Here is a 27,656-nt window from a genome sequence, read left to right on the forward strand (position 1 = left end):
CTCGAGAAAATCACGTGACCTGGCGATATCCTTGTTGTTGTGCCTCGAAACATTAGAGTAATTATTATATATTTTATAGTTTTTTAAGTAATTTTTGCTTAATTAAAGGAAAATAATACGTACTATACAATAGATTTTGCAAATATGATAGAACAAGACAAATTTATTATTATAAATATATCGGTAGAAAAGTATAAAACTATAAACTAAATTAATTCTGTATCCGAATCTTGTACTTCTTCTTCAAACTCCTCATCTGAGCTTAAATGTTCATTCTCTTCTTCTTCTTCGTCAGACTCCCCTCGAGACTCAGATTCCTCTTCTACATGATCTGTAAATAGTTGTAATATGTATTTAGAATTAGTTAAAAATTAATCAGTGATTAATTAATTGAGTTGCTACGTATTCTCTGTCCTTGTATACGGAGTCGAAGCCTGGACAATCACGGGCGCATCTGAAGAAAGACTTACCATTGTTGAGATATGGTGTTATCGAATAATAAATCGAGTAAAAAATATCATGGACACAACACTTAACAAACACGGAAACATTGAGAAAGATGATAAAGGCAAAAGAAATACTCAACACTATAAAGAAAAGAAAAATGAGCTAAAATAAATATACATTCTCTTCTTCGTCAGACTCCCCTCGAGACTCAGATTCTTCTACTATTCTACCTGATCTGTAAATAGTTGTAATATGTATTTAGAATTAATGAAAAATTAATTAGTGATTAATTGATTGAATTGCTACGTATTCTTACTTATATACCAATGCTTAATACTTCATACTGTTGAGTATTTCTTTTGCCTTTTTTATCTTTCTTAATGTTTCCGTGTTTGTTACGTGTGTCCATGATATATTTAACATTATTCGATAACTCCACATCTCAACAATGGCAAGTCTTTCTTCAGATGCGCCCGTGATTGTCCAGGCTTCGACTCCGTATAAAAGGACGGAGAATAGGTAGCAACTCAACTAATTAATCACTATTTAATTTTTAATTAATTCTAAATACGTATTAAAACTATTTAGATCATGTAGAAGAGGAATCTGAGTCTCGAGGGGAGTCTGACGAAGAAGAAGAGAATGAATATTTAAGCTCAGATGAGGAGTTTGAAGAAGAAGTACAAGATTCGGACACAGAATTAATTTAGTTTATAATTTTATACTTTTCTACCTATATATTTATAATAATAAATTTGTTTTTTTTTTCTATCATATTTGCAAAATCTATTGTATAGTACGTATTATTTTTCTTTAATTAAGAAAAAGTTACTTAAAAAACTATAATATATAATAATTGCTCTAACGTTTCGAGGAACAACAACATGGATATCGCCAGGTCACGTGATTTTTTTGAGCGAACGGACTCGCTCAGCTACAACAGAGGACGCAAACAGCTATCGGTATACGCTCTTTCCCACACTGCTGCTTACCTATAGCGCTTTTCATTTATATGCACGCTTAATTTGTTTGATCACCAGGCAGTTGGAAAATTTCACCAAAAAAACCTGTTTTTTAGAATATTTATTTTTAATATTAAAAAATACCCTGTTAAAATAACAATTGCACCTCCCTGTCCGGAAGGAATGTACATAGCTATGCATGTATAGTTGTATATTTTATACTCTTTAATAGTATGTACAGATTCAGATGAAATTTTCTGAAGTTCAGATGCATCCCCTGAAAATAATCCTGGGGCGCCCATGCAAGTATCTTGCAGAGTTAAAATCGCCCTCAAATCGTCTGGCCTGTTTATTTTCTTTATATTTGAATATTTAAATTTACTTTAAAGTCACTTCAATGATATTTTTTGTAATAACAATTTTTACCCTTTTGTTTAATTTTGGGGGGGATTTTTGGGGAAAATAACCGCTACCCTCCAGCCAGACCGGCATTTTTGTATTAGGTAATCATGGAAGAGTCACCTGAAAAATTTTCAGGTTGCCTAAAATACCTACTCAAAAATGTCTCACAGCTCTTGGACCATAATAGTTAATACTGGAATGATTTTAGAAATACCTAAGTCACACAAAATTACGGTTTCAATAAGATTGACTTTATTACTTGTGTTTATTATAATATACAATTTATAAAATTAATCCATGGAGAACTATTAATTCTTATAAAAGAGGGAATAAACTAAATTCTCATTCGAGTAAACATTAAAACCGCGCGGAAAAAACTAAATTCTCATTCTAGTAAAAGCGGTCAGGCGGGTTAAAGCGGTTGGCCCGCGCGGACCTGCTTTTACTATGTTCGTGTACATTTAAAGACGTGCATTCATTTTGAAAACGTTTAAAAGCGGGTCCGCGCGGTTTAACCGTAAGCGGAAACCGCCTCCGCAGTGTGCGCCGACTTAGCGAAAGAGTACTAAACGGAAACGGACTGGTTTAGAAACGTAAACACTGACCTGCGATACGTGATAGCCCAAGAAAATTTTACGTCAACGTAACTCGATGACTAAACCGACTAAACCATACCTACTAGCTAAAGGCTAAAGCAGTTAAATCAGCTAAAGCTACAACAGTTGGGAGCAGATACACTTAAAGGTACATAGACGGTGTTCTAAGAATCTTTAATGCTGAGGCCACAGTAACGTCTAACGTCCATTATCGTATTAATTAACACACCAAAAATGATGGAATAAACTGCGCGTTAAAGTGACTGGCCATACTTATTTTAGCGCGTAGTCAGCGTTTTTTAATCCAATAATAATTTCAAGATGGAAGTCGAAGCTGCTACGCTGTTATATTAAATGAGTGCTAATTATTATTTTATGAATTCGTATTAAATTCATATAGGTCTGGATCCCGCGTATGAAAAAAAAGTTGAATAATAGCAAGCTGAAAATTCGTTAATAGCTTAAGGGTGTCTAGTCGGATAAACTTTGATATATGGGAACACTGGAACAGGGGCAGTTTTAATTGTGGAACAGGTTAAAAATTTGGAACGGTCACACCACGAAAACGGCACATTTATTTTGTCCGACAGAACAGACTTAAACTCTCCGAACACAGATTAAACGCTCATGTTTTAATGAGTGGAACATGTAGAATATGTCAAATGACAGGAATTATGACAGGTGATAAATAGCAGTCTGATTTTTGCATGAGAGTTTAATCTCTGTTCGGAGAGTTTAAGTCTGTTCTGTCGGACAAAATAGATGTGCCGTTTTCGTGGTGTGACCGTTCCAAATTTTTAACCTGTTCCACAATTAAAACTGCCCCTGTTCCAGTGTTCCCATATATCAAAGTTTATCCGACTAGACATCCTTAAGCTATTAACAAATTTTCAGCTTGCTATTAATCAACTTTTTTTTCATACGCGGGATCCAGACCTAATATATATATATATATATATATATATATATATAGGTTTAAAAAAACTATGCATGACATCAAATGCAAACCAGCTTGTTTTATATACCTCATTCGTTCCCATGCCAGATTTTAACGACTTTTTTATTTATTTAAATGGGTTCTGTAGTATCCCATAAGTGTGTCCTTTTTCTTTATCAAATCTTCCACTGTTGCTGGAAAAGATAATGTTGCCACAATTCGACGCCAAGCGTCACCATGAACACCACGATTTTTATGTGTTTTTTGTCGGGGATCCCATAAGCAAGTTTCTGTTTCGAACACTGTTAAAAATTCAAGTATTTTCTCGTTACTCTACTCCATTTTCGTAGAATAGTATCTATGTAACCTATTTCACAAAACAAATTACTCTGCTGCGCTGCAAGCTAGAACTTGTTGAAACAGTGCAAGTGTAGCCACAACAACGCGATAAGTAACGGAGTAACTCCTTTGTAGTGTCGAAAGAAACCGAGACCCGATCTATCGCCTAAAGTTTATAGTACATTCTTTCACGGTTTTTGCTTTAAATTTTAAAGAACCGCTTGGATTGACATGAAATTTGGCATACGCATAGCTTACATGTCAAAGAAAAAAAGTGATATTGTGCCGATGTGTGCTTTTGCCCTGGGGGTGACTTTCACCCCCTTTTTGGGGTGAAAAAATACATGTCCAAAATAAGTCCGGAAATGGGTAAATTGACTAATTTTAAGTAACGTTTGTTCTATAGAGCTTTTTCGCCAAGTCAACACTTTTCGAGTTATTTGCGACAGAATTTTTCAACAAAATAAGCACATTTTTAGACGGTTTTTCGCAAATAACTCAAAAAGTAAGTATTTTATCGAAAAAAACGTTCTTAGCAAAAATATAGCCTGTAAAAAATAAAAAAAATGGTGTACGCGTTAGGTCTCTGGACCTCACAGAACCAGAGTTATAGCCAATGAAAAATAGATTCATATTCACCAAATTTCAAATACAATATTTCGACGTGAAATATCCAAAAAATTACGCACTTTTTGGGGAAAACCCATTATAACTTTTTTAAAGTGTTTAAAAAAAGCTTTATTTCTGTTTTTATAAAAAGTTTCTAGCATTAAATTTAAGCCAGTTACGCTCAAAATAAAGTTGGTCCCTTTTGTTTTGCCAAAAAAAAATCGGGAAGACCACCCTCCTAATTTGCAACTTAAATGAAATTAATCGTTACCGCTCCACAAGTTATTTTACTTATGTTGTGTTTATATGATCTGTATAGTCCAGAAAGCCACTGAGCATCCGCTCGGAAAAATATTCTAATTCGGATTTTTTGCAAAATCTTACTCAAAAAGGACTCCTTTTAACAAATTTGCATGTTGCCAGGACCAAAAGGTGGTCAAAAATTTTTTAAACGTTTTTTTTTTGTTTTTTCCTAAAATTATTTTTTTTCCATGGAAAAAAGTTTTTTTCAGGTTTTTTGGATCATTCCAAACAGAAAAGGTCTTTAGTGACTTTTCTCTAAAACTGATAGTTTTTGACCTATAAGCGATTAAAAATTGAAAAATTGCGAAATCGGCCATTTTTAACCCTCAGAAACTATGTGAAAAACTAAAAATTTGAATGTTGCCAAGGTAGGTAGATATTCTTTAATCATCGATTGATGAAATCCCGAAGAGTTCTTTGCAATGCAATATTCAAAACTCCTTTGTTTTTTAATTGCTAATCAACCGTGCGCGACACTATTTTCCACCGACAGTATGGTGCAAATGAAAGGAATAAATTCGTTATTTCGTAAACCGGCGTTTTTAAGGAAAAATCCCGAAACAGGTCAATTTTTATTTTTAAGTTATGATATTGTGGCATATATGGTATACTAGTGACGTCATCCATCTGGACGTGATGACGTAATCGATGATGTTTTTAAATAAGAATAGGGGTCGTGTGGTAGCTCATTTGAAAGGTTCTTCAATTCTCTATTGAGTAATATGAACATTTGCATAATTATTTATACAGGGTGTCCAAAAAATTTTTATTAAATTAAATTATTTGACCAAAAAAGAAGTAGAAGGACACCCTGTATAAATAATTATGTAAATGTTTACATTACTGAATAAAGAATTGAAGAACCTTTCAAATGAGCTACCACACGACCCCTATTCTCATTTAAAAAAATCATCGATTTCGTCATCACACCCAGACGGATGACGTCACTAGTATACCATATATGCCGCAATATCATAACAATATCATAACATAAAATAAAAATCGACCTGTTTCGGGATTTTTCCTTAATAACGCCGGTTTACGAAATAACGAATTTATTCCTTTCATTTGCACCATACGGTCGGTGGAAAATAGTGTCGCGCACGCTTGATTAGCAATTAAAAAACAAAGGAGTTTTGAATATTGTATTGCAAGAAACTCTTCGGGATTTAATCAATAGATGTTTAAAGAATATCTTCCTATCTTGGCAACATTCAAATTTTCAATTTTTCACATAGTTTTTGAGGGTTAAAAATGGCCGATTTCGCAATTTTTTAATTTTTAATCGCTTATATGTCAAAAACTATCATTTTTAGAGAAAAGTCACTAAAGACCTTTTCTGTTTGGAATGATCCAAAAAACCTAAAAATACTTTTTTCCATGCAAAAAAAATAATTTTAGGAAAAAAACAAAAAAAAAAACGTTTAAAAAATTTTTGACCACCTTTTGGTCCTGGCAACATGCAAATTTGTTAAAAGGAGTACTTTTTGAGTAAGATTGTGCAAAAAATTCGAATTAGAATATTTTTCCTAGCGGATGCGCAGTGGCTTTCTGGACTAGTAAGGGTTTGCTCACTACGGAGAGAAATGGATTATATCCTCGCTCCGACCCTTGCTCCCTGGTATTTATATTCGTTATATTCGTGAATTCTCGCATTTAAAATAATGTATTTATTTTACATAGCGATCGAAACTATATTATCGATCGCTATGTAAAATAAATACATTATTTTAAATGCGAGAATTCACGAATATAACGAATATAAATACCAGGGAACAAGGGTCGGAGCGAGGATACAATCCATTGCTCTCCTTAGTGAGCACAACTTCAGTTTCATCGATTCAAAGTGCTTATTTTTGAAAAAATTTGGTTTTAAAGTAAAGTTTTTAAAAATTTTAATTTTGAAAAATATGCTTTTTTCAGAATAACTTAAAAATTGTTAGAGATACCAAAAATCTCGAAAAACAAAAAAAGTCAGCATTGCTTTTCTGAATATCATGAATTTTTTTGTTTTTCTGTTAGACAAAAATTGATTAAGATTTGGTGTTTCTAAATTTGCATACATTCGTGATCAGTGACTCGTTCAACCCCTTTTAACTACAGCCCTTTCAAAAATAAGGACTTTGAACCGATGAAACTTACAGATCATGTAAACAATACATACACGAGTCAAGAAACTTGTGAAGTCGTAACGATTAACTTCATTTGAGATACTAATTAAGGGGTGATTTTCCCGATTTTTTTTTACCAAAAAAAAGGGACCAACTTTATTCTGAACGTAACTTGTTTACTTTTGATGCTAGAAATTTTTTTTATAAAACAAAAATGAAGCTTTTTTTAAAAAATAAGTTGTAATGAGTTTTCCCCGAAATGTGCTTCATTTTTGGTTATTTCACGTTAAAGTATTCCATTTGGAATTTGACGAATATGAACCTATTTTTCAATAGCTATAACTCTGCTTCTACTAGGTATAGAGATGTGATATATACACCATTTTTTTTAAATTTTTACAGGCTATAGGTTTTTTGCTAAGAATGTTTTTTCGACAAAATCTCGAAAAACAAAAAAAGTCAGCATTGCTTTTCTGAATATCATGTATTTTTTTGTTTTTCTGTTAGACAAAAATTGATTAGGATTTGGTGTTTCTAAATTTGCATACATTCGTGATCAGTGACTCGTTCAACCCCTTTTAACTACAGCCCTTTCAAAAATAAGGACTTTGAACCGATGAAACTTACAGATCATGTAAACAATACATACACGAGTCAAGAAACTTGTGAAGTCGTAACGATTAAGTTCATTTGAGATACTAATTAGGGGGTGATTTTCCCGATTTTTTTTTACCAAAAAAAAAGGACTAACTTTATTCTGAACGTAACTTGTTTACTTTTGATCCTAGAAATTTTTTTTATAAAACAAAAATGAAGCTTTTTTTAAACACTTTAAATAAGTTGTAATGAGTTTTCCCCGAAATGTGCTTCATTTTTGGTTATTTCATGTTAAAGTATTCCATTTGGAATTTGACGAATATGAACCTATTTTTCATTAGCTATAACTCTGCTTCTACTAGGTATAGAGACGTGATATATACACCATTTTTTTAAAATTTTTACAGGCTATAGGTTTTTTGCTAAGAATGTTTTTTCGACAAAATATTTACTATTTGAGTTATTTGCGAAAAACCGTCTAAAAGCGTGGTTATTTTGTTGAAAAAATGAACATATTCACTGGAAAATAACTCGAAAAGTATTGACTTAGTGAAAAAACTCGATAGAACAGCAGAATTGGTCAGTTTATCCATTTCCGGACTTACTTTGGACGAATATTTTTTCACCCCCAACAGGGGGTGAAAACCATCCCCAGGGCAAAAGCACATATCGGCAAAATATCACTTTTTCTTTGACTTGTTAGCTATGTGTATGCCAAATTTCATGTCAATCCAAGCGGTTCTTTAAAATTTAGAGGTTTTGCAATATTTTACCGTTAAAGAACGTACTATTAACGGCATTAATAATGGCATTAACAAATTAGCGCGCTAAGTCATGGCTACACAACGCGTTAGTCAAATAACGCGTTAATTAACGGCATTAGACGTTACTGTGGCCCCAGCATTATAAAACAAGTCTTAAAACAAACCATATTTTCAGCGCGGTATGGCATACCGCATGTCAGTGTTTAAGGGTTATTATCCAGTCCTGAAGTTTTTCAATTTTTCATTTCGGCTAGATCTCGTCTGTGTCTGTGTGTGCAAATAACGATCCCACGTTTCTTACCGATTCGTAGCATATCCCGTATCCTCTTTGGACCTCAATACAAGTAATGTTCTATATCTGTAGAGTATTTCTCTCAGAACTATAGAACGTTAACTTAATGTACCCAGTATAGGTATCTAGGGAGCGGATTTTATGCTAAATGCATATTGCATGCATATTTCGCATATTTGAGAACTTTACTAAATTTTGCATATTTTTAAAAAAACATGCATATTTTGTGCCTATTTAAAAACATTTAAGTCCAAAAAAAATTTTAAATTTTTTAATTCAACACAAAATATTTCCCCGCACAGGCTGTCGTATGTATGTATATATGAAGGGCTTAATGTGAAACAATGACAAGCCACACATGATTTCAAAACAAGTTAGTGTTAAGTATTCTTGGTTAAAGTAATAGTATAACAAGCCACTAACAAATTATCTCAGCCCTTCGTTAATAGATGGCCCGATAAATCTATGGTCACACTATTGCATAGGTCTAGTTTGTCTCTAGTATCTACTCATCAAAATGGCGAACATGGGCGGAAGCAATTCGGATAATTATTGAGTTCTGATGATTCTAGCAAGAAAATAGTAAAGTTGACTTGACATTCGATGACAGTGACCGTAACCCTGACTATGTACAATCTAGAAGTGACTCAAGTAATGAAAATAGAGCGATATGTAATTTTTTCCTAAATGTGGCTTGTCACATTATTACCATTCAAGATTAATGTAGTGGCTTATGACGTGGCTTGTTATATTATTGCATTTGGTTGTAGGATAATGAACAAGGTCCGTCAATAAAAAGGACAAAACCAAACACACCCGTCAAAAATTCCAACAAGTTGATGGAGACAAAGAAATAAACACTGTTTAACACGTATAGGGTTGAAACCACCACGAACTCAGTCAATAATAGAAAATTCTGAATCTACATATCTCAAATTTGGGTATTTATTATTAATGGAATAATGTAACATGCCACATTTTTTTTAAATAAATGCTGTTTTTTCTCGTGTTTCAAGTAATTTTATTAATATTGTTGTCAACTATGATCTCATAGGGCATGATGCATCGAAATATCTAAACTAAAACAATAAAAGTTGTTACTGGATGTTTTAATATTATTTTTAACATTTAAAGTCAAATATCTCACTTTTACCTTTTTGAGGCTTGTCATTGTTTCACATTAAGCCCTTCATAATTCTAGAACTAATACCTGAAGAGAGACGGCTCATTCACTGCCTTTCATTTTTTCTTAGAAAATACCCGATCTTTACACAAAGTACTTAGTAGTGCTTATAGTACGCCGTTATAAAATGATTGTAGGTTGTCCTTGTAGTGATGAAGGATGGTTTATCCGGAAATCCGAATTTTATTTACTTTTAATTCTTTTAAATCCTCTATTGTTAAGAGAATTTAGGCCGATGCCACATTATGCGTTTTGAACGGATGCGGTGAAAACGCATCCGTTTCCAACGCAACCGGACCGACCTGTCACACTATGCGTTTAGTCTGGTGCAGGTAGTTAGCGCGTACCGATGACTCAAAACGCATCCGCTTCCAACGCAACCGGACCGATCTGTCACACTATGCGTTTTCACCGGATGCGTCGGAAACGCATCCGGCGTCGGCGACGCATCCGGTGAAAACGCATAGTGTGACAGATCGGTCCGGTTGCGTTGGAAGCGGATGCGTTTTGAGTCATCGGTACGCGCTAACTACCTGCACCAGACTAAACGCATAGTGTGACAGGTCGGTCCGGTTGCGTTGGAAACGGATGCGTTTTCACCGCATCCGTTCAAAACGCATAATGTGGCATCGGCCTAAATTCTCTTAACAATAGACCTTTAACCATAGTTTTACGATTTTCTAACGGAAATTAACAAGTTATTTTAAATACGCCCCAATACTTCTATTGATGTTGAAAGGAGTTAGAAAAATATTTTATCTGATCAAAGAATATGTTTCCTCGTAAAGAATTTGGAAAAACACATTGTAGTGAATTATAATCGAAGATAATTTATAGTGATATTGTTGTTTTATTTTAAATAGGTAACTATTGGTAGCAGTTTTTTGTAAAAACTGTGAATAAATTGCATATATAAAAAAAATGATTTTATTTGAAAGATAATAAATAAGATTGCCACCCCCCCTATAAAAGAACCCTCTAGAATAGAATAGAACAGAAAATTTGTGGTTTCTCGAAATGCGCATTTTTTGAAATTTTGTGCATATCTTGCGCATATTTCGTAATTTTTTACCGCATATAATATGCGCATATTTCATCAAAATTGATCGCATATAAATCCGCTCCCTAGGTATTACATACATACAGCATACAGTCTATGCAGCCCTTCTTCGTTTGAGCTATGCGATGCCCATGAAATTTTGAGGATTCTCCTATTCTCCAGTAGATCCACTTTTCAAAGACCTCCAATTTATTTACGGTTGATGTTTTAAGGGTCCACCTCTCAACTGCGTAGAGAACAGTCAACCAGACGTATCATTTTAATTCCAACATTGAATACTAAGACTAAAAAATTATATACAGATTATAGGCGACATAAATCAAAAATTGTTGTTTTGTATATTATTATAACGTTCGCTTTTTGTTTCGGAGTATAAAGGAGAAACAAGTATTTGAAAAGATCTGCATCATTATTTTTAGCCAAAGTAATTTGTAATGGATTATAAAAATATTACCAAATGTAAAATCAGCTTAAGGCGTCTCTTTCCGTAGGAAATTTCCTATGACGCCGAACGCCGCCGGCAAATTAAAGGACAAACCGTAACAGCCGGCACCACCGCTTATTCAAATAAACACAAATCATACGATCCACGTAAGCCGAGTGGTGCGCTTGCGCCGTAGAGGGTCTACGTGACCAACAGATGCAAGATGAAGTAGGCGACATGACGCCAAGTCGAATCAGTCGGAATTTAACATCAGAGGAGTGTAGAAGTATAACGATGGGAAGATAGTGTGAACCAACGAAATCTTTTCTTTGTGCCTAAAGTAGTCGTGTGACCGGCCGTTTTACTCTTTATTATTCACCTTTAATTTTTCATTTCAACAGTTCAGTTTACCGCGGAGGTTTTTTTGTAGTCTCCTTTTTGCTAAACACAAAAATCAACAAATATGGTCGAAAGGATAATAGAAGAAAATGAAAATTACGGTAAGTCTTTCCTACATTTTGTTTTTGTTTATAGTGTGATGATGTATGTAAACAAAACTAGAACTGACCTTCCCTTTTCATTAGTTCAGTAGTTTAGCGGGGGAATATGAAGATATCTGTTGCTTTGTGGCGCTCTGTTCTTTGTTCTCGAAAAGTGAATATTATTATGCACCCCATTTTCTGTTCCGCGTCGGTATTTTGTCGTGATTCCGAATTCCGGTAACACAGAAACAGAGAAAAGTGTTACGAACTTCGTAACATGGAAATGGTTCGAATTTGACCATTTCTTGCTAGTTTATATACAATTTAAAAAATCTAAGGAACATGGTTTCTGTTGACTTGATACTTCGTCTTCTACTAAACATGGGTTTTCAGGGATAATTTTCCTGCTAAATTATATGATTTTTTTGCAATTACTCGTTGATATACGTAATACGGTCGAAATGGGTCGATTTTACCTTTTTTCCGGTTTTCTGATGTATATGAATAGGCATAAATACCTATTATACGATGTTTTGATCCTAAATGAAGTTTTTTTCTTTACTTTGCTTCTGCTTCTTCAAATATTTGTTTATATCATGACATGAAAATGTTTTGGGTAAGTTTGTTCTAGAAAGCGAATTGTGGGTTACCGGTTCCTCAGGAAGAATATTCGGAAAATTAATTTGTGGTATTAATTTGTTTTTATTCGTCTGTCAATAATAAAAGAGGAATCTGATGTAATACATGGTATTAGATGGTTTGAAGCGGAATAAACAAAGATTTTCCAAGTTTGCATAGCAACACCGTCTCTAATTGGAACAAGGTGGATTTAGGAGAAACAAGTCCATATATGTCCTAATAATGTGTTCTTTATCCCTTTTCTCCAATTTTTTGATATTGTCTTCCTGTGTTTTTTAAATATTTATTTATATTATATAAATATATGAAAATGATTTGGGTACATTTGTTCTATTTTTTTAAGTAAATTGTGGGTTACCGGTTCCACAGGAAGAATATTCAGTAAATACATTTTCTGCCACTACAATTTGTTTTTATTCATCTGTCAATAAAAGGGGAATAAACCGTAACATGGAAATTGTTCGAATTTGATCATTTCTTGCTAGTTTAGAAACAATTTGAGGTCAAATAGTACGAAAATATACGGAACTGATGGTTTCTGTTGACTTGATACTTCTCCGTCTGCTACTAAACATGGGTTTTCAGGGATAATTTTCCTGCTAAATTTTATGATTTTTTTGCAATTTCTCGTTGGTAATACGGTCGGAATGGGTCGATTTCCCGATTTTAACTTTTTTCCGGTTTTATGATGTAAATATGAATTTATGAATAAGCATAAATACCTATTACGATATTTTGACCCTAACTGAAGTTTATTCCTCTGCTGTCTTGCTTCAAATATTTATTTATATCATGACATGAAAATGTTTTGGTTAAGTTTGTTCTAGAAAGCGAATTGTGGGTTATATACCGGTTCCTCGGGAAGAATATTCGGAAAATTTATTTGTTTTTATTCGTCTGCGTCTGTCAATAATAAAAGAGGAGTCTGACGTAATACGGTAGATGGTTTGAAGCGGAATAAACAAAGATTTTCTAAGTTTGCATAGCAACACCGTCTCTTAATTGGAACAAGGTGGATTTAGGAGAAACAAGTCCATACATGTCAAAATAATGTGTTCTTCATCCCCTTTTCTCCAATTTTTTCATATTGTCTTACTGGGGTTTTCAAATATTTATTTATATTTTATATGAAAATGATTTGGGTACATTTTGTTCTTTAAAGTAAATTGGGTATGGTTTGTTCAACAGTAAATGGTTCGAGTTCAATTAGTGCGGTCGTAAATATTATTAAATTTATCTCACCTGGCCCATTGTTAAGACCCACCCGGAGCGATAAGCCACCGAGGTAGACAGAGTTGGTCTTTTGCAATTAACACTGACTAGACTGTACTCCCATAATAAAGCCTAAAATAAATTTTACCTCAAACCGGGCCTTTTATACTATTCTCGGTTAATCCGGGCTGTTTATAGTGGTAACTAATTGAACTTAACCATTTACTGTTTAACATACCATACATTTGTTTTTTTAAAGTAAATTGTGGGTTTCCGGTTCCACAGGAAGAATATTCAGAAAATACATTTTCTGCCAGTACAATTTGTTTTTATTCATAAAAGGGGAATAAACCGTAAACAGAAAAGTGATATGAAAATTCGTAACATGGAAATTGTTCGAATTTGACTATTTCTTGTGAATAATTTGGGGTCAAATATTTTGGAGTCAAGAATTTGGGGTCAAATATTTTGGAGTCAAGAATTTGGGGTCAAATAGTACGAAAATAATACGGAACTGATGTGTTTCTGTTGAAATGATATCTCTCCGTCTGCTACTAAACATGGGTTTTCAAGGATAATTTTTCTGCTATATTTTTTGATTTTTTTTGCAATTTTTCGACGGTAATTCAAACAATGGGTATCTTTTTTCCGGTTTTATGTAAGTAAGTACATTATGTATTATGAAATAATTCAGTTTTTTCATCCTTCTTCACGAATTTGTCTTTATTGTCTTGCTTGTTCTTCAAATATTTATTTATATCACAGTATGTAGGTACTAATATACAAATGTTTTGGGTAAATTTGTTCTAGAAAGTGAATTGTGGGTTACCGGTTCCTAGGAAGAATATTCAGGAAATACATTTTCTGCTAGTATGTATTTGTTTTTATCTGTCAATAAAAGGGGAATTTGATGTACATACGTGGTAGGCGGTTTGAAACGGAATAAACACTGATTTCCAAAGTTTGCATAGCAACACTGTGTCTTATTTGGAACAAGGTGGATATAGGAAAAACAAGTCCATACATACACTGTGTCCATAAAGTATGAAACAAATTCTTTTTTAGCTAAACAAACCATTTTAAGAAATAATCCTAAAACACGTCGATTTTTGATTTTAATTTACCGTATTCTAATATACAAGGTGAATTACTTTTGAGTAATGACGTCACCCTCATTTTTTTTATAAATAGACCCCATTTTGTCTCAATTTTCAGATTACTCTAGCTGAGCTGATTCCAAAAATGTATCACATGTTGATTCAAATTGGTACAGGGTGGACAAAAATACAATAGTTTTGTGTGTGCTCATAAAGTAGGGCGTTAGTTAAATTAACAATATCAAAAATACTTATTGTCTAGCGGACAGAGTACGAAAGAAATTATTTCTTATCGATTTAAAAGAAACATAGTAGGCTATGTTTTTGTTAAATGTCATTATTTGTTTAGTAATTTATTGATGTTTAGTGACACAAAACTATTGTATTTTTGTCCACCCTGTACCAATTTGAATCAACATATATGATATATTTTGGAATCAGCTCAGCTAGAGTAATCCGAAAATTGAGACAAAATGGAGGTGCTCCATTTAAAAAAAAATGACGGTGACTTCCTTACTCGAAAGTAATTCACCCTGTATATTAGAATATTATTTTAAAATACGATAAATTAAAATCGAAAATCGACGTGTTTCAGGATTATTTCTTAAAATGCTCTGTTTAGCTAAAAAAGAAATTGTTCCATACTTTACGGACACAGTGTATGTTAAAATAATATGTGTCCTTTCATCCATTTTCTCCAAACTTTTCGTTAGTGTCTTACTGGTTCATCAAATATATACCTATGTATTTATATGAAAATCTTGTGGGTAAATTTGTTCTAGAAAGCGAATTCTTGGTTACAGGTTCCTCAGGACGAATATTCAGAAAATACATTTTCTGCTGGTATTAATTTGTTTTTATTCGTTTGTCAATAAAAGGGAAATTTGATATGTACCGGGTGGATGGTTTGAAGGGGAACAAACAATGATTTCCATCCAAAGTTTGCATAGTAACACCATGTCTTAATTATTGGAACAAGTTGGATTTAGGAGAAACAAGTCTATACATGTATTGTATGAATAATGTTTTATATAGTATTAGGTATATCAAGATTATTCGGTGATAGGTTAATTAAGTGCTTTATATTATGAGACGTCATTTTAATTAGTGTGTAATTAGTAATACCAATTAATTTTGAATTACAGGTTCGTTTGAATATTTAATACATATTTAGAAAGGATTTGTCCTATTAGTTTTTTTTATGTATCATCAAATTAAAATAGGAGTTTCATACGTATGTGCAATGAATATAGACGCATATTATGTATCTTAATAGATACTATCTATATTCGTTGGTAGCAGCTGATAGATGGTTTGAAACTGAATAAACAGATTTCCAAAGTTAGCATAGCAACATCGTGTCTTAATCGAAATAAGGTGGATTTTAACCTTTTTTTTCTGTCCCAGCCCCCTTATTTTTAGTTTGTTCGTCAAATCTCGGCTTCCTCGGTTTTTCATTGTTGTGTTGTCTGTTTTTCAAATATCATGCATTGATAGGAAAATATTTGGTAATTTTGTTCTACCTATGTGATGAATTTTGGATTACCGGTTCGTCAGGAAGATTTTTAGTACAATATTTAGAAAGAATTTGTCCTATCAGTTTTTTATTTACTTTAAAATAAGAGTTGGATACGTATCTGGTATTAGATGGTTTGAAGTCGAATATACAATCATTTTCAAAGTTAGTTTAGCACACCATATTCACCATGTCTGAATTGAAAAAATATGGTTGTTGACAAGAAAAACAGGTCCATAATTACTTATAATAGCATACTCAAGTTGGGACAAGGCTATTCTTTGCCTAAGTATATGAAATACATACTATCTATGATAATATAAAATATTTTTTACAGTTTTCTCTGGCTTTAAAAAAGCGGCTATAAATTATTTAGAATCTTTTAGTTTCCAAATTACGTATGTAATTAATGTTTAATTAGTTTAATTAAGGAATGATTACCGGAATTCAGAAAGTGTTCCTTTTATTAAAAATAGCTGACCTTTGTATGCAATTATCTGTATTTTGTATGTATGTCCTTTCACCGAATATACCGGGTGGTGAATTGGAAAACGGGCCATAGGAAGCTCGATGTAAAATTCTAAACTGTTGAATTCCTGCTTCCCTAATTATTTTACATCAAAAGTCATGAGAAACTATTTGTAGGGGATTGAAATCTACATTAAAAACAACTGTTAAAATTGTTCTACAAACAATAATTATTCAGAATTTTGTAAAAAATATAATACATTTTAAACAGTATGATGCCAAAGTTAGGCCACACACAGTGCAATAATGTATATACGGTTGCATTTGGTGACAATGAAGTTATTATATTAACAATTTGAACTGTCACTTTTTTATTTATTTTATCATTTATTGTTTAAAGCACAATACACTTTATAAGATACCCTCAGTTAAGCAGAAAGTATTAATAATAAAGACGTTTTCTTCATTCAGTAATGTGCATACTCTCAGTAATAGTAACGTGTGGTCAAATTTGCACACACGTACCTAATTTACAAATACATTATATTTTTCAAAATTTTGGAATGTTTTTAAATCGTAGAGCAATTGTAACTTTTGTTTTTAATACAGATTTCAATCCTCTACAAATAGTTTTTCATGACTTCTGAAATAAAATAATTAGGGAAGCAGGAATTCAAAAGTTTAGAATTTTACATTGAGTTTCCTATGGCCCGTTTTGCGATTCACCACCCGGTATATCTACATATCCTGAATCATTCATTTTGGACTAGTTCTTGAAGCAATACATGATTTAGATGTAATACATATTAAAAAAAATCAGGATTTTATTGTTTATTTCCCAGAATACAGTATTTTTTGTGGATTTGAACATTTTGTACCCTATATTCAGACTTCTGGATCTTAAATCTTCTTACTACTTATGTGCCTTTGTTTACGTTAAACCATGCTCTAAACCAGTTTAATGTCTGCCCGGTTTCATGAATTTATTGTCTCTCTTTGGTGTTAATGCCCAGAGAACAAGATTATGTGTTTAGTTTTTTTTTGTAAGTTGGCATTTCTTTCCCTTTATAACAACATGAAAACTCTTCAATATGATTTTTTCTTAGTATTTTGAAAGTATTCTAATTTGTAGCTTATGGACATCTTTTCAAGTCAAATGCACATATTATGTGTTGTGGTAATTGGAAATCCCAAAGCAGTTTTTTATTTGTCCAGTTGTTTTAAGGTCTAAATTTTTTTCTCTTGGATGTGCCGTCTACAGTAAAATTTAACTTACGAGACCAAATATGAAATTGATGTAGGTTGGCATATACCTAGACCTAGCCATATAATATTAACCTATTATCTCATTAATTGGAAATTCCCAAGCTAGTTTTTTAGATCATGATTTACTTTTTTTAGTGTGTTGTTCTCTTTGTTGAGAAACAACTCATCCGTTCTCATATTGCTTTAATTTTTCATCTATTTTTTTTCCATATCTTTAGTCATAAAGATTGTTAAAAACTTGGTTGCTAATCACTCTTTATTGAAATTTACATATATTGTTGATGCTTCTGCTTGGGGTGTATCAATTTTTTATAGGATTAGCCTATTACCTATTACAGTAATTTTAATAAGCCCATTGTATAGCCATACGACCATTAACCCATATTTGCAGTCCTCTATCTGTAGCGAGTGCTGTAGGGTAGGTATCTTATATTTATTTCATATTGTGCTATATTTTATGCTTCGTGTGGGAATGGAGAACACAACCGTTTTTTTTTGTTTCCTGGTTTATTTTTCATTAGATATTGTTCAGAATGTGTCGAATCTGTGAAATGTATGTGTATTTTACTATTCCTTCTTTAGAATATACCCAATCTTTGCCTTCTAATATACATAATAGCATTATAATAGTTTTAGTTTACACAATTTTCTCTTATTAACATAGAAAAACATGCTACCCTCAATACCCCTTCCTTCAATATTGTACAGACATTTTGGGTTATTGGCGAATTTAAGAAACAGCTTCTCTTGGTTGGAAATTATGGCCGTGGAATCGATTTCGCTACTGATACATAGGATAAAGCGTGGTTAGATGTTTGAGACATTTTGACTGTTTGGGTATCTGCTACGCCACTGCTCCCCAAATATGTTTGGGTATCTGCTACGCCACTGCTCCCCAAATACACCCCATAAATTTATTAATATACATTCAAAGAAGCGCCATGATTTTATTAATACTATTATATAAATGTATTTTTTCCATTGAGAAGTAAAATTATTTGATATTAACAATTAATATCCCATGAGCCGAGCTGGTATATTTTATCTCGGGCAGTTTTAATCTTTGCGCCGACTTGGGACATTTTTAAAAGACCTACCTGTTTCTTGGACCGAGATAGACACTGCCTATGGTAAAATGATGGTAAAGTATTAAAAATAATCCCCCCTTATAAATTGTTATATAATTGTTATATTGTCGAAAATTCCTAGTATCATGACCACTTTACATTATAAATTAAATAATCTTCTTAAACACCTGCTGTGTTTATTGCTCGGTTTACCACTTACCACAACTACTGGAAAAATATCCTTTTGAGCTTCCCTCAAGATTTGTGCAACATCCTTCCTCTATTTATTTACCAATAACAATCTTAAGACAATCTCAAATTAAATAATAAGCACCAAGTCATCATTGTTCTTGGCTGCACATCGAGGTCAAGTTAAAATAAATTGTGTAGGGTCAGTGACCGTACATAGAAATATTAAACAATTTCTTGGAAAAACTACTTATTGTATTACTATCTCCGGATTCGTTTCTATCAATAATGATTTTTTCACAGATTAGATTAGTTGTATCGGTATCGCTAATAAGGGAAATGAACTGGTTTTGTGTGCCGAGTGAATTTATTGAGGTAAAAACGCGATATCTATTTGTGTTTTTCCATTGCTTGAATTGAATATTTCTGAAAAATTGAGAAGGTTGCTTTTGAATGCATTTTCAGTTGTAAATTTCTAGGAAGTAAATGTTCGCTACAAATACGTCGAGGAAAACCATTGAATAGTTTGGGTCCCGGTGAATTCGTAACTATTTTAATCCCCCGTCCTAATTACAGGCCAACTGGTAACCCTGCCGTGCTGGTAATTTTTCGGTAACCCATCAAGTACCGGTAAATTTGTAAGTTTCTTTTCTAAGTAGTTACTAACGATGTTGATAAACTAATACTGGTATTTCAGGTATGTACTTGTATAAATTACCCTCTTTGAAGGTGGTGTAAAAGTTATTCATAATTTATGTGCATTGTCTCGTGGATGAGTTAGTTACATGAGAAAGTCGAAATATTTTTTTTTAATTAAATTGGGACAAAAGAAGAATGTAGGTATATAATTTATTTAATTCGAAATACATTTTACTGTTGTCCTAAAGCAGAAAAAAACTGTTTTATTTGATAGACAACTATTGTTTTTCACTTATTTCAATATTAGTTGCCACCCACCAGCCTCTTAGCAGTTTTAACATTTAATTTAAGCGAAAAGCAATGTTTATTTTTCAAATTCACATTTTTTTCTGTTTTCTGACTGCAGTAAAATGTATTTTGCATTAAATAGATTACCTACATTCTTTTTTCTACGGCCATGCTAAAAGAGGCACTTTCACGCACGTATTTCGTTTCCGAAAGTTGCACTTTCCCGCACGGCGTGCGTGAATGTAAATTTTCCAGCATGGCGTGCGGGAAAGTAAAATACCTTGTAATATGGCATTGTAATATATTATAATACATGCAATAAACTAATGTTTAGATATTATTTACTAATGTATTTCAAATTTATGTTATTGTGTTCATGTTTTAATGAAATTAGCTCGATTATTTCTTTCATAGGAGATTCTGACCAATAGAAAGCTACAGAAATATAAATTAAACCGATAATTTTTGATAATTTCCCGTCGTCAAGTATATTACGTCAGATGCCCTTCGTTGCTATGAAAAAAATACATTCAGTGACATTAATGATAATTAATGTTTAAAAAATTATAAAAAATGATGACTTTCAACCGTCAAATACTTCTGTGTGTTTAATTGTAATTTGTACTTACATACATAAATTACAATAAAATTTTGGTTTTGAACAGTTTTATTCCTGAAATAATCACAACAAATTGCACTCGATCTCTAAAATTAATATAGAATTTTTGCCCTCGTGACACTTCGAAATAACTTCACTCGCCTTCGGCTCGTGAAATTAAAACTGTCAAAGTATCGCTCGGGAAAAATTCAATAATTTTAGAGCTCTTGTTCAATTACTACTGATTATTTCATTCATAGGAGATTCTGACCAATAGAAAGCTACAGCAATCTGAATTAAATCGATAATTTTTATAATCTCCCGTCGTTAAGTATATTACGTCAGATGCCCTTCGTTGCTACGAAAAAATACATTCAGTGACATTAACGACAATTAATGTTTTAAAAATTATAAAAGTGATGACTTTCAATCGTCAAATATTTATAAAAACTGTGTGTTTAATGGTACTTACATAAATAAATTACAATAAAATTTTGGTTTTGAACAGTTTTATTCATGAAATAATCGCAACAAATTGCGACCTCTGAAATTAATATAGAATTTTTGCTCTCGTGACACTTAGACATAATTTCACTCGCCTTCGGCTCGTGAAATTAAAACTGTCAAAAGTGTCACCCGGGAAAAATTCAATAATTTTAGAGCTCTTGTGCAATTACTACTGATTATTTCAATTATAGGAGATTCTGACCAATAGAAAGCTACAGCAATCTGAATTAAATCGATAATTTTTATAATCTCCCGTCGTTAAGTATATTACGTCAGATGCCATTCGTTGCTACGAAAAAATACATTCAGTGACATTAATGACAATTAATGTTTTAAAAATTATAAAAGTGATGACTTTCAATCGTCAAATATTTATAAAAACTGTGTATTTAATGGTACTTACATAAATAAATTACAATAAAATTTTGGTTTTGAACAGTTTTATTCATGAAATAATCGCAACAAATTGCACTCGACCTCTGAAATTAATATAGAATTTTTGCTCTCGTGACACTTTGACATAAATTAAAACTGTCAAAGTGTCACTCGGGAAAAATTCAATAATTTCAGAGCTCTTGTGCAATTACTACTGATTATTTCATTCATAGGAGATTCTGACCAATAGAAAGCTACAGAAATCTAAATTAAACTGATAACTTTTTTGATAATTGCCCATCGTCAAGCATATTACGTCAGATGCTCTTATTGCTACGAAAAAATACATTCAGTGACATTAATGACAAATGTTGTAAAAATTATAAAAGTGATTACTTTCAACCGTCAAATACATATTTATAACAACTGTGTGTTTAATTGTACTAATTTGTACTTACATAAATAAATTACAATAAAATTTTGATTTTGAACAGCTTTATTAGAAAATTAATATAGAATTTTAGAGCTCTTAGAAATAAAATTATTTTGACATAATATTTAAAAGTCAGATCAGTAGACAATTACAACGGTTTTGAATCGTCGTCAACCTTGTCAAATAATTAATTTGTGTATTTTCACTTATAAACAAAAATTGATATAACTCTATTTTTTGTGGCTTTTTTCCAAACGTACGGCCCTAGAAAAAATATTGTTCCTAACTCATGCGTAAAGTGTCTTCCCCGCACTCGACTGCTTGCCCGAACTCCGCTATCGCGTCGTTCGGGTCAACGGCAGTCTCGTGCGTGAAAGTATCAATTTCCGCACTAGTTAGGAAAATAACTATTTCCACCTACCTCTACCGAAAAAAGTAAACTTTTCCGGACCTGATTGTGGGGAGCAAAGTTGACGTAAAGGTGACGTCATGGTTTTTCATTCATGAAATATAACTTATTGACGCCCTGTACAATATCTATTTTCTATTACGTAAGTATACATTTTAACGTTTATTTATAAAACACTCTGTATTTTGCAGAATGGTAAAAAACAGTAAATTGTTATTTTCATTTAACAATGTTTACATTAATAATTTGACTTAATTTGACAGTTGATAGTTATATTGTACCTACTTGTTAGTTTTAGTTTTAATAAATTTTGTTGGTTAGTTACATAAATAAATTAAGTAAAAATGAAAAATGACTTGTTATTAATTTGAGGAAGGTGGAAAAACCATATGTATAACATGGGAGTAAACTTTTCCTCTCTTGAATGATTACTGCCCTCCGCTACGCGTCGGGCAGTAAACTTCTTTCTCGGGAGGAAAAGTAGCACTTTCCTCCCTTGTTATACAAATAGCTATTTTGTCTTAATTAAATTAATTCAAAAAAATTTTTTTGGGCATCCTGTATAAATAATTATGTTAATGTTTATATCAGTGAATACAAAATTGAATAGCCTTTCGAATGAGCTACACACACGGCCTCTATTCTCATTTAAAAAAAATCATCGATTGCGTCATCACGCCTAGATGGATGACGTCACTAGTATGATATGTATACCAAAAAATTAGAACTTAAAAATAAAAATCGACCTATTTCGGGATTTATCTCCAGAGACGCCCATTCTCCAGAACATGAATTTATTTCAACTCAAACGTCCTCACCTCACTGTATTTGTTTATAAGCCAAAAAATTGTTTATAACTTTAAAACAGTGCTCAGGCCGCTTAGATAATCCGATTTTAATTCTGTAAAGTGTATTAGATACGTAGAGAGTCTCTTTATATGTGAAAAAATGAGCAAACTTCTAAATGGTCTACTTTTTTTTTTTCAAAAATTTGAACTTTTTTAAAAAAATTTAGATTGCAAAATTATTATGCAAAATCTATCAGGTCGATTTTAATGAAATTTGGTGGACGATTTAAGGCGATTTAAGTATGTTATAAGGATCTTCTATGCGAATTACGAAGGTTCTAAGTGCAACCAAAGTTGTTGAAAAACACTGAATAAAAAGAGGCTTATTTTGAACCCTTATTTTGTATTTATTGCTATTTTACAGAAAAAGTAATAATTAAAGACATTTTTAACTAGTCGTATATCATACAAAATTCAATTATCTTTATTTTATTTCCCTATGACTTTGCTCCAAAATGAATCGTTTTAAAGTTATAAGTAAAGAAAGTAGAAAAATCAATGTTTTTCGAAATTTTTAAATATTTTAATTTTTTTATTAATGTTTCGGGCATATTTGCATAAGAAGGAGCATAAGTCAATTATTATTATGGAAGTTGTCACCTAACTTTATCTGCAAAAATCCGAATGCCACCTCGCACATCCGCAAATAGACGTTTTTTTACAGATCCGCCCTGGTATATACATATATCATATTGTTTCAATTATTTTATTAAGAGAATTTAATTTTTGTTATTTTTTTATAGGTACATATAATAAGGTACATGTTTTAAGCAAACCAAGAACCATTCGCTTACATAATATATGCTATATCTATATGCCCCGTGTTGGCTTAATCCGTTACTGTTCAAATTTATTTCTTACCTTTTAACCTATCTACCTGTGGTATTAGAATTAAACAATGGTTTCGAATTCACCTGTATAAAGTTGCGAGTTGGGAGAGTCAGGTAGTAAAAAACGTAGGTACATTTTGATTTGAAAAAGTTTGTCATTAAGAGTTACGAGTTGGCGCGTGTCCTTATTTTTTAGTAATCACTAATAAGCTTGTGAAAATGAATACTTTCAGGTATAGGTACACTTAGTGTCAGCTCCGTATAATTTCAAGTCTGTTCTGTTGTGTTATATTACTAAAAAATGTACTATACTTATCAAATGTCTGCAGCTCGTGATTGAGAAAACTTCGAAATACAGTAGAAGATTAGTACTAACTTTTGTACATTTCCAAAAGGCATTTGACAATGTAGAACTGGGACAAATCCTGAGGGTATTTAAAGGCTACAAAATCGAACACATCTATTTTCATATATTGAAATATTGAATGGGTTGCATATTATGTGAGTCCATATTAAATAAGTAAAGAAACACAGACTTACAATCATTTAATAATACTTGACGACCGGTTTCGATCTCTACACTATTCAGATCATCTTCAGGTCGGCGTTACAAGTAGTTAAATGATGCCGTTACAAGGGATGATTTGTAAGTTGATCGATAACATGTTTAAACGTCCAACTTATGCTAATAGGATATCTAGGTAAGGGACTGGGCAAGCGGACATGCTTCGTAGGTCAAAACACTGAATTGGAATGGATCCTGAAGGCAGATGTGTGTTGTGAAACAGAGAAAGATATATTAGTAATGAGAAAGACAACGTTCGAGTGGGAATGTTATTAATGTAGCTGAGTTCTAAAAATAGACTTATTGTAAACACTTGTACTATTGTGAAGGTTTTTGCTCTTAGATGTTTTGAGCTATGAGCAGAGGTCAAAGTAAGGAAAATGACAAATAGGAATAAATATTCAAGTTTATATTGTTCCCAGTCACAGGACTACGGGATGTCATTTATTTAGTATCATTGTAGGTGCCTAACACTTGGAAATCTATGAAATGTAGAGGATTATAAGAAAAGTAATTAGATAAAAAGATAGATAAAAAAGGTTGTCAAAATAAAATTGGTTGAAAAACTGTAAAAAATTTAAAGGTGATCTGAAAAAGGAAGGGGTTTGTTTGAGCTATTGTATGATAGTGTATGTTCAGAATGAAATATTGAATAAATAATTACAGGGTGTAGGCACTTGTGAAAATATTAAAATAAATAAATTAATTAACACAGAACACATATGATTTTTATAACTACACAGACAAAACAATAAGTGGTATAAATTTGGATGGGAAGTAGAACTACATTTCCAAAATTCACTAAATAACTGATTTTTAATTTTCTAAAACTGAAATTTAGTTTTTGTGTTTCCTCATTTAGAGGGAATTTTGACAGTTCAGTTTACTTCATTTACATCTAATTTTCATTTACAAAGTTTAAAAAATCACAACGACAACGCTACTGCATAGATATTAAGACTAAATATTTAATGAGGATCTTTACCTACTATTTGTATCGGGAATAAGCCACAATTTTATTTTAAAAAGTTTATCTTGCCGTTTCGATTTCCACTTCGGAAATCGTTATCAAAATGTTCATTACTTACTGTTTTTTATTTTGAGACGGATTTCCTGACTGAATATGGAAACATCAAAATAAACCTATTATTTTGAAGTAAAACTGTGTTTCATTCCCAATAAAAAAACAGTAAATTACATTAAGACGCCACAATAAAATAGCTTCAGAACAATATTGAATGAGGTATCAGCAAGGCGACTGCGTGTAACCAAAATTATTGGTGGCAATATTGAGAGCATGCTTATAAGGCACTCCATTGGGGTTGCTTCGGAATTAACATATTATGGAGAGATATTGAACATCTAAGCCAGCGGTTCTCAACCTTTTTGAGTGATGTACCACCTACAGTTATTTTTATTTTTGGTACCACCTACATTTCTAAAGTTGTATTATCAATACTTACTAAGTATGTACTACTATTTTAATTTTTTGTGTGTTTTGTGTACCACCGCCAATAATGATATGTACCACCAGTGGTACATGTACCACAGATTGAGAACCTCTGATCTACGCTAACGATTTTGTTCTACTCTCAGATAACTCGAAAACTGAAGAGTATGAGGCTGAAACTTATAGGTGGTAGTTTAGTATAAAAATAGAGTGGCATATAGAAGAGAATATCTTGGAAACAATGAAAAAATTTATTTGAGTATTTAATCATTGTTTTTTTGCACTTTGGCGTAAACTTTGTTTACCGCTGATAATCCTAAAGATGCCACATTCCAAAATCCTTATTTACATTCGTAAAAAACAACACACTACAAATCAATGGAAATAATTCGTAAACAAACCGGCAAAACAATTAAATCATACAACGATAAAAATATGTCATTAACCTTTGATATCATGTGTGTTTCTAGATGGTAATGTAAGTGGAAAAACAAATTAAAAATGCGTATTTTATACCTTTCGACTGTGGTGGTGCGACAAAAACACGTGTGATAACAGGCAACGGTAATGAGCTTTCTGGAAATATCTTTGTAAGACAAAACAGACAACAAAAATGTTACATCGCATTTTTAATGTCTGCAGTTGTTATCCTCATTATCTCTAGAAAAACCTTTTTTAAACCGATCTTTCCAATATGCGTTGTGTGAATAATGAGAGATCCACAATTATTTTCATTAAAGATCATCATCATCAATGGTGCTACAGCCCTATGAAAGTCCCTCCCAAGTCTATTACGTCAGTCAGTCCTATCCATTGCCAACCGTTGCCAGTTTGCTGCGCCTATTTTTCTCCCATCCTCGTCTACACCATCCTTCCATCTGAGTTTTGGTCTACCCCTATTTGTACTTCCCACAGGTTGTGACAAGGATTCTTCTAGGAGGGTTGTTTTGCTGTGATCTTGCTAGATGCCCTGTCCACCTTAGCCTTCCTATTCTTGTAAGAGATACTACATCTTTACCACCAAATATATTATGTGTATATCTGTGGTATAACCCGTAATTGTATCTCCTCCTCCAAACACATTTTCACAGATGCCACCAAATATTCCTCTCGGGATCCTTTGTTCAAATATAAGCAGCAGATTTCCATCTGCCTTGGAGATGGTCCATGTCTCTGATCCATATGTCAACACTGGTTGTATAAGGGTTTTGTATATGGTTATTTTTGTTTTTTGGCTTAAATTTCTGCTATGTCTACTCAGTCCAAAATAGCATTTGTTTGCTAGGATTATCCTTCGCTTGATTTCTTCCGTCATGACGTTCTCCTTGGTGATCAGAGAGCCTAAGTATGTGAATCTGTCCACCATTTCAAAGGTATAGTTATCAACCGTGAATTGGTGACCGATGTTTCTGGCTCTATTGTTGGGAGTTATCCTCATTATCTCTCGAAATACCTTTTTTAAACTGATCTTTCCAATATGCGTTGTGTGAATAATGAGAGATCCACAATTCATTCATCAATGATATCAGAGCAAAAAATTACGTATCTACTTCTGTCTTCCTTTAATCTGAATTTGTATCATTGGTTTATAAATTATTAATTTTGATTAACATTGTAAAACATAAAAAAATCAGCCGAAACCTTTAACACAGAATTTTAATAAAAAAATTAACAAAATTATAATTTACAATAAAAAATAAAATCAAAAGAATTTGCTGTATATTATGTCGACCACCAACATCTCTACATAGC

General features: G+C 32.4%; 1 protein-coding gene across 2 annotated transcripts in view; it reads left to right on the plus strand.

Moving 5' to 3' along the window:
• Positions 1 to 27,656, plus strand: part of LOC114331606 (MAP kinase-interacting serine/threonine-protein kinase 1) — a 615,902-nt gene that overhangs the window by 543,856 nt on the left and 44,390 nt on the right. Inside the window, exon 1 of one of the 2 annotated variants that reach the window (XM_028281215.2) lies at positions 11,222 to 11,526. The exons of the other annotated variant lie outside the window; for it this stretch is intronic. Coding sequence (XP_028137016.1) covers positions 11,490 to 11,526 — 37 coding nt within the window. The 5' untranslated portion in view covers positions 11,222 to 11,489. Of the gene's footprint in view, positions 1 to 11,221; positions 11,527 to 27,656 lie in introns of those variants that run through there. 2 annotated transcript variants of the gene reach the window in all.

The sequence above is a fragment of the Diabrotica virgifera genome, chromosome 2 (assembly GCF_917563875.1).
Source record: "Diabrotica virgifera virgifera chromosome 2, PGI_DIABVI_V3a".
Taxonomy (NCBI): domain Eukaryota; kingdom Metazoa; phylum Arthropoda; class Insecta; order Coleoptera; family Chrysomelidae; genus Diabrotica; species Diabrotica virgifera.